Below are 8,933 nucleotides of genomic sequence, written 5' to 3' on the forward strand. Positions count from 1 at the left end.
ACCATATTGGTTTTCCGGGATTTCCAGGATCAATTTTCTCTGTACTCTCTGGAGGACTATTTTCAGTAGAACTTTGATTGTGTGGCTCATCAGACTCATAGTTCGGTGGTTACTGCAGTCAATTGTACCAGGAATTTTTGGTAGTGCAACAAAGACCGACTTGAGCATTTCCTCTGGTAGAGTTCCAAATTCGTATATCTTCTTGGTGATTGACCACACAAGATCGACTCCTTCCTCTCCTAGTGTGACAAGCATCTCCACTGGTATCTCGTCTGGTCTTGCTGCTTTGTTTGTCTTCATATTTTTCAGTGTCCAGCGTACCTCATCTTTCAATGTCCTGGGGCCAGTTACCGCTGTTTCTAGAATTATGTCTTCTTCCTCCTTATTGTTGTAGAAAAGTTCTTGAAGATATTCTTTCCACCGTTCAGCCACATCCTTGGGGTCTTGTAGGACCACAGTGTGCCGTCAGCTGCTCTGATGCATTTTGAAACTGGGGCAGATCGTATACCAGATATTTTCTTGATTCGTTTGAACATTTCCCTGGGATTCATGGGGAGACGTATTACCTCTTGACACTGCCTCTTTGGCTTTTGTACATTTCTTTTTAATTTCTCTGTTGACTAGATTGTATTGCACTTGATTCTGTTTTAAATGCCTTCGGTGGTCCATCAGATCTTTGATCTCCTGCGTGATACATAGGGATGACTGAGATGACTTTGGGTCCACTTTTGGGATGTGTTATTCAGCGGCCCGTTTGATAGTTGATGTCATGGCATTCCAATTGGATTCGACGTCTAAATTGTCTAGCACTGCCATGTTGAGGGTGACTGCTTTGAAATTATTTCTGATTTCAGTTGATGTTTTGAGACTGTCTAGGTCAAACTGCCAGGTTAGGTTTTTGGATTCGTTTGAGCGATAGCTGAAACTGCATGATGACTGGGTTGTGATCAGAGTTTGCGTCAGCACCTGGATAGGACTTCACTGCATTTCTAAACCTGCTGTTGATGAGGATAAAATCTATCTGGTTTCTTCTGGTTTCGTCCACGTGTACCTCCTTCGGGGATCGACTTGGAACCACGTATTTGTGATTATCATGTCCTTGTCTCTGCACCAGTCTACTAGTTTGTCTCCTCTATCGTTTCTCTCCCCCAAACCGTGGGGACCGATGATCTTGCCTTCCCTTTACGATCCGACTTTAGCATTCCAATCTCCTATAATGGTGATTTCGTTCGATCTGCATGTGAAGTAGACTTCTAGGTCATGATAGAAGTGATCTATAGCTTTATCGTCTTCCTCCAACGTTGGAATATAGTTTACCATGATGTTGAGATTGAAAGGGCTTGCTTTGAGAGTGACATGCATTACCCTGTCGCATTTGGGCCAAAAAGAGATAACAGAGTTGCCGAAATGCTTGTTTAGGATCAAACCAACTCCATGCTGATGTCCAGCACCTCTGGAGTAGAAGATACATTTCTGTTCTTTGTATATCTCTCCTGCTCCTGGCCACCTTACTTCACATACAACCAAACATTGTATGTCCATCCTATCCATTTCGATGATGACATTGTCCAGTTTACCTGCTTGAAACAACGTGCGTACATACCATACGTCAATCTGGGACATCCGTAACTGCAGACGTTTAGCTGTTGTTGCGTTCGTGGTTACTGAATGACAGTCACGGGAACCCCATGACCTGCTGTTATTGTAAATCCCGTTACCGTGCCTTACATCCCGATTTTGGTCTGGGTTTACGCAGTTTTGGTTGGTAATTGATTGGTTTCTCTGCATTCAGGTTGTCTGGGCCAGATACTGGGGTGGGTGGCCATGCTCCTTCCCCAGGGAGAGTGTCAGCAAGAGGGTCCATCATATTGGCTGTATAATTTTTCCTCCCAGCAGTGGCGCCAGGGGCTTCTGACTTGTGATGTCCTCCACGACTACATGTATATATATGTATATGTATATATATATATATATATATATATATATATATATATATATATATATATATATATATATATATGAGTATACACACACACACACACACACACACACACACACATATATATATATATATATATATATATATATATATATATATATATACACATATATACATATATATGTGTGTATATATACATATACACACACACACACACACAATATATATATATATATATATATATATATATATATATATATTTATATATATATGTATATATACATATACTCATATATATACATACACACATATCTATCTATCTATCTGTATAGATATGGATAGATAGATAGATAGGTATATAGATTTGCAGAAGTGACATATATATGTTTAAGATCTTTCAATGATTTCTTGGTGAACCATCTCTGTGATAAAGATTTTCTGTGTTTGTACAACATTGGGATTTAGGTGTGTACATAGAATTATAATCAGTGAATCGGCCTTTACACGTTTCACCTCACTTGTGATGTTATATCTATAGAGCATTTATCATAGAAGAGAAAAAATGTATCTCGTAGATATAATGATGAGTATATTACGCGGGTGTCTTCCTCGCAGATAAGCGAATGACGTCATGGCGCGACGAAAGCCACGCCAGCGCTCGCCTCGCCCGACCGCCCCTCTCCCACGACCCCTTCGTCTACTGCGTTCATTAACTACACCTAGTTTGGGGTCCGGCCTAATCGGGGCTGAAACTTATTAATTCACGATCGTGGATTATGAAGGAGAGAAAACCTTCGCCATTAAAATCTGCTTCGTGTGCATAAAGTTCTTGGATTTTTTTATGTTGAGATCAGAACCCGAGCAAGAAGAGTCGATGGTAAGAATATATTACTACATCTTTTTTTTCTTTTCCAAAATTCAATTCTAATTTCAGTCACACTAATTTCAAGGAGACAATGCGATATCAGCAAATCAAATGCAGAAAACGTCTGATCTATTTGCATCATACATCACGCCTTTAAAGGGCACCTAATGTAAAAGATGAAAAAGCAAAAGCATGAGATAATCTGTGGTTATGATCGACTCTAATTTAATTGAGATAACAAGCAAAAAATTAGAAGATGCGACTGGAGAATAACAAAGGGTAAAAAGTGCACAATCACCGCCTATATTCTCCGATAATTAACGGCCGCCTCCACCCCCCCCCTCGCCTAGGTTCCCTGGCGGGTGTTAGTGTGCTCTGCAAATTTGTTAGGGACTTTGTTGAATAACAAGGAAAAGGGCTTTGCTATTCGATGGGTCAAATATTTCTAATCATATACAGGCACATGCACATATGTGTGTGTGTGTGTGTGTGTGTGTATGTGTGTGTGTGTGTGTGTGTGTGTGTGTGTGTGTGTGTGTGTGTGTGTGTGTGTGTGTGTGTGTGTGTGTGTGTGTATTTATGTATGTATGTATGTATGTGCATGTATGTATGTATGTATGTATAAATAAATGTACGCATAGGAATTAAACCATCAGCCTAACAGATATATCTTGGAAATCATACCAATACTTAACACGTTGTCGGTGGAGTATTTGACGAGACATCGCGCTTAAACTGTATTTATGACGTTACTTTTAACCAGGAGCACATAATTAGGTTTTCTTGAGTTACGATAATTATGGAAAAGCTTTTCCCATTCAGAAATGCAAATACCCTCTTGCTCCTGCGGTTCCATTATTACTTACGTGCAAATTATCATGATAGTTACAAGCTACCTGAAGCTACCTGAGAAGCAGCAGGGCAGCGACCCATGCGAGAGAATGGGCCAATCACAGCCCTGATCTTCGTGAGTGCGTGTTCTGGTTGGCCAAAGCGTCGGGATCCTTTAGTGCCGGGCCTTTTCTTGCGTCCCTCATTCATTCCTATAATTGCACGAACATTCACGGTGTATAATTCCGAGTCAGATTAAGAAGCTTAGAACATTTGCTCTGGATCACAGCAAAGCGAATTAGATTATTTATGTCGCAAGGGAGTGAACAAAAGCCCATCGCATGAAACTAAACGCACAATAGAGGCAGAAAATAGTGTAGCCAAAACAAAGGTATACAATAAACGAGAGGATTCTGGGCGGGGACAGGCTTGACAAAACAATTGAAAACTTATGAAAATTAGGAGACGTTGTAGCAACTTAACACTCCATATCTTTAAGAATCTTTCTCTTTCACTCCTTTGTTCTATTGGGCAATTTGCAAGGTGGTAGGAAATTATATTTTTCCTCTAATTAGCTTACCATTATAATCTTTACGTTGAATGCATATAAGATGTGTGGATAAATTATTTTGTCTTAACAGTTGGGAAATATAATGATTTGCGATGGTGCGATGTAATATGCGCAGTAATGTTTCTCCATAGCGAGAACACAAAACCACGAGGATGAACAGCTAAACATTATTATCATATTAAAACATTATGAAAAAATCAACATCAACATAGCCAGACCAGTACATTGATTCATAAGTAGGCTAATTAAACTCGCATTTGACGATGTGATAGTGATGATAACAGTAATAATGATAATGATATTGATAATGGAAATAGTAATGATAATGATGATAATAATGATAATGAAAATAATGATACCGATAATAACGATAAAGTTGATAATGATAATCATAATGATGAAGATAAAAGCAACAACATTGTTAATAAAAATAATAATAATAATGATAATAATAACAACAATAATAATCATTGTAATTATGATGATGATAATGATAATGATAATAGTGATAATAATAATAAGGATAATGGTAACAATAATGATCATAGCAATACAGATAACAAGGATGATAATGAAAGTGTCGGTAATGATGAAAACAACAACACATAATAATAATAGTGATAATGATAAAAGTTATAACAATAGCAACATAAAAAACAATCATAATGATAATGATGATAATGGTAATAATGATAGTAGTCTTAGTAATAGTTATGATTGTCGTAATAATAATGATAACAATATAAATAATAGCAACAATACTATTACTACTGCTATCACAACTTATGTTAATGACAATACTAACAGTGATGATGATAGTGATAATGATAATAAGAATAATGATGAAAGTAATGATAATAATTATAATAATAATGATAATATTGATAATGATAAAGGTGATAATAAATAAAGCTTATAATGATATTCATAATAAGGATGATTATAACAGTAATGATAATACTGACAATAATTCCAATAATGATAATGATGATGATGGTAATAATAATGATAATAGATATAATAATAATAATAGTAGTAGTAGTAGTAGTAGTAATGATAATATTGATAACAATAATGACAATGATAATAATGAAAATAACATTGATGATAATGATGATAATGACATTGATATTACCAATAATAATAGATGATAATAATGATAACAGAAATGGTAATAATAATAATAACAATATTGATTATAATAGTATTAATAAGTATTACCATCATCATTAGTACTATTACTGTGACCAACATCAATGTCTTTCTTATCATCACTGTTATCATCATTGTTTTTTTTTAAGTTATTATTAGTGTTGTTGGTATTATCATTATATAATTGTTTTCGTTTTATTATGCCATCATAATAATGGCAATAGTAATTGAAATACTAATGTTAGCGAATTACATGCAATAATTTCGACATCTTTCTCATCTTATCTATCCCTAGCTTAATGTTTAGAGTATTTGATAGTGTTGTCCAATAAGTAGGGAGTATTCGCGCGTATCAGGAAACCAGCTTGTGGGGAGATAACCAATGGGGCATGTAAGCACGAACAGTCATTTTGAATGTGAAAGACTGATGAAATTATTCAGTCAACAGCACTGTAAAAATCAAGATGCCACGCAATTAACAAACATAAATTTAATAATTTTCCATCTATGAAACCAAATAAATGCACATATAAACATCAAGGTCCGCCAGTTCAGTTAAAACAACACTAGTATGATTAAACTTTCAAGATTCTAACATAAAAGTCCATTGCAAATCATAAAAGTAAGTCCATGGACTTTTAGGACTTTAATTGAACTTTCGATTATGGCCAAAATATCCACATCTTAAGATTTCTAACGACAGACGTTGTTGAGATTGGGTCTTAAGAATATAGATGCAGAGGTATATCTAATGCAATAAATATTTCTTTAATACAGCAAATGTAAGATGTGATGAAACAGTATATAAGTCTTTTTTTCTCTTGTATTAGGTGAATTTGTATCTACAATCTAATTTATGAAGTTTTGTCCTGCAAGTATACTCATTGCTGCATTTTTTTTCCATCATCCACATGAAATGTTACTTTCTTATTCAGGAAGGGATTGTAATCTCGTATGCTTAGAAAATCAGAAATACAGAATATAAGATTTCACAAAGGAAATCAACACACACCTCCCTGCTCCTGCCGACCTGTAAGACGCCGGGGGAGGGCAGGGAGGGAGAATCAGTGAGGGTGGGTTGGGGAGGGGGGAGGGGGGGGCAGTCGACGAACAACCAAAGCTCACATGTTATATCTTTCTTTCTGTTATTTTCTTCGTTTTCATGGTGGTCCCGGAATGAACCCCGAGTCGTGTATATGGGGCGCTCCAACGTGCGATCGTGAGCTGTATGGTCACTTAGCTATCATTACTCGGGGGGAGAGGTCGAAGATATTTCAGTGATGGGGGGGGGGGGAGCTATCGATTCCGCTGTTGGGTTATTACAGCCATGATCGTTTCTTCATCCGCGCTCACCTCGAGGTTATCTTTTCGCAGGTTTCCTACTGAAGGTTATCATGTTTTCGCGTTGGCTCTGGCTCCTTGCACAGGAGATTAAAATCAAACAAAAAGAGACAAAGAAAGAAAGAAAAACATGTCAAGAGCAAGAAGGAGTGACCCCCTCAAAAAAAAAAAAAAAAAAAAAAAAAGTGCATGAAGGTAGGGAAAGGAAAGGAGAAACCGAATAGCAGAAATACACCCACCAACACATGCACGCGTCCGAGAGGGAAAGCATAAGAACCAAGAAACATTAAAAACGAGGACAGTCAAGGAGAAAGGCTCGGAGAAGATGAGAAATATTTCCGCCTCCCAGATTCCATGCCGATCCCGGGCACGCACGCGAATGAGCTCCCAAAAGCTCGCTGTGATGGAGAGACCTACAGCAAGTACCCGTGATGAGCTCATGCGGTCACGATCAGCACATGCAAACAAGTCATCACAGCTTCAATCTGCAACCACCCTGCAATGTGAGCGAAGGAATGAAGGATGGGGCCTGGAAGTCGTTGTCGGTCCGGCGTGCCAACGGCTTTGACGGCAGATATTTTGGTGGGCGTAAGGGATTAGAGGAACGACCAAAGGATCACGCCGTTGAAAACCCGCGCAACATCATGTTCATTGGTGCATGTTAGGCCTACTCGTCCGCAAAGGCAATTATCCCACCACCGCCACAATAAGCAAAGCTTGATGATAATAAAGGCATTAACGGCGATGTTGATGACTATGCACATGATAACGATTTTCATAATGATAATAAATGATGATGATGAAGATGAATACTTCTAAGAACAGTTACAGGATAAGTAATAACAATGGCGAAAAACAAATGTTGTGGCTAAAAAAACACACACACACATACACCCCCCCCCCGCATAAACACTCACTCACACACACACACACACACACACACTAACACACACGCACGCACGCACACACACTCAAACAAACAAAAGCAACAAAACAAGAAAACATAAAAGTAAAACCTAGAATGTCCCCAATTGACTAACACGGGTAATAATAATGCCAAAAGCGGTAGCGACTCGCCCTCCTGGAATGAATGAAGCGATCTTCGGTCCCCTACGGCGCCCTCAAGGTTTGGTCAGACCTGTGTCAGCAACGACTGTAAAATCTAAGGGGGGAACTACCCATATTTTCTGTCAATGACAACGTTCCTATTAGAGCGCTCGCCCTTGGAAACGCTGGGAATGCATATGAATGCTATCCTGATAGACATCATATACTCTTAAAGGAAATCTAGAGAGTGTATGTGAATGCTATAAATACTATGCTGATGATTCGCACACTATGAAAAGAAATGTTGAGAATAAACTTGAATGCCCATGAAGCTTTGAAAGTCTATATGCATTGTTCAGGCAGATTGTACCTGTATTTGATATAAGGGTAATATTTTGTAACATCACGGCTGCAGGAGAGTTAATGATTAGATCAGTGCTGCACAAAAATTCCACCTAATATGTCAAATTTTGTGACCCACAAAATGCTCTTCAAGTATTGAATTCTCTTGCAAAGGGTAAATCAATGTTGTAAAGCATATTAGGTTAAATGTCCATCGCGCATTGGGACGTATTTTTATGACACTGATCTTGGCCGACCACTTGATAAATTTCAAAGACTCTTACCTAAAACTGTAGTATAAAAACTTTGATTAATTTGCAGACTGAAATACTCCCATGGCTCACATAAGACTTGACCTATGAAGTGTTAGAAAAAGTCTTGGTTACTGCTTTTATTGAGAACCTGGCAGTACGGTCGTGGAACTGTCTAACCACTTAATCTCCTCCGATACATTAGAATTTTATAAACTGGAATATATATACAATGGAGTCGCCGAAATCATCCTCAGTTCTGTGGCAACTAGACATTCCTTGTACACAAATGAGACCATTATATATTTTATCATCGGCATCTCAACTTACTAAACCCAGACCTCAAGATTTTTTCAGGGCATTTAAGTGCTTCTGTAGCTAAACATCTTAAGCATTTGGAGAGTTATATGACTACTGCACTTCTAGATCGCTACAGTCGGCAGAATCATCGAGTTCAGGTGTATGACACTTTTTTAGAAATTTATTTACCCAAAATGTTGTTATTTTCGTAAGTGGGGGCTCAGTGGCATGGTCAGGCTGACACAAAACTTGAACATAATAATGGCTCAAAAATTCTTAGAGTTTGGGTGAGGC

The 8,933-nt window shown here is 37.8% G+C and overlaps 1 protein-coding gene across 1 annotated transcript in view; it reads right to left on the reverse strand.

Moving 5' to 3' along the window:
• Positions 1 to 1,867, reverse strand: part of LOC147469912 (uncharacterized) — a 2,080-nt gene extending 213 nt beyond the window's left edge. Inside the window, exons 1-5 of the mRNA XM_086546402.1 lie at positions 1,729 to 1,867; positions 1,187 to 1,577; positions 884 to 1,067; positions 567 to 684; positions 1 to 443 (exon numbers count right to left, since the gene is read on the reverse strand). The exon at positions 1 to 443 is cut by the window's left edge and continues 213 nt beyond it. Of these exons, the coding sequence (XP_086402528.1) occupies positions 1 to 443; positions 567 to 684; positions 884 to 1,067; positions 1,187 to 1,577; positions 1,729 to 1,867 (1,275 nt within the window). The remainder of the gene's footprint in view (positions 444 to 566; positions 685 to 883; positions 1,068 to 1,186; positions 1,578 to 1,728) is intronic.
• Positions 1,868 to 8,933: the final 7,066 nt, after the last annotated feature.

This window comes from Penaeus japonicus, unplaced genomic scaffold (genome assembly GCF_977035675.1).
Source record: "Penaeus japonicus unplaced genomic scaffold, GWHDUDI00000001_assembly GWHDUDI00000018, whole genome shotgun sequence".
Lineage (NCBI taxonomy): Eukaryota > Metazoa > Arthropoda > Malacostraca > Decapoda > Penaeidae > Penaeus > Penaeus japonicus.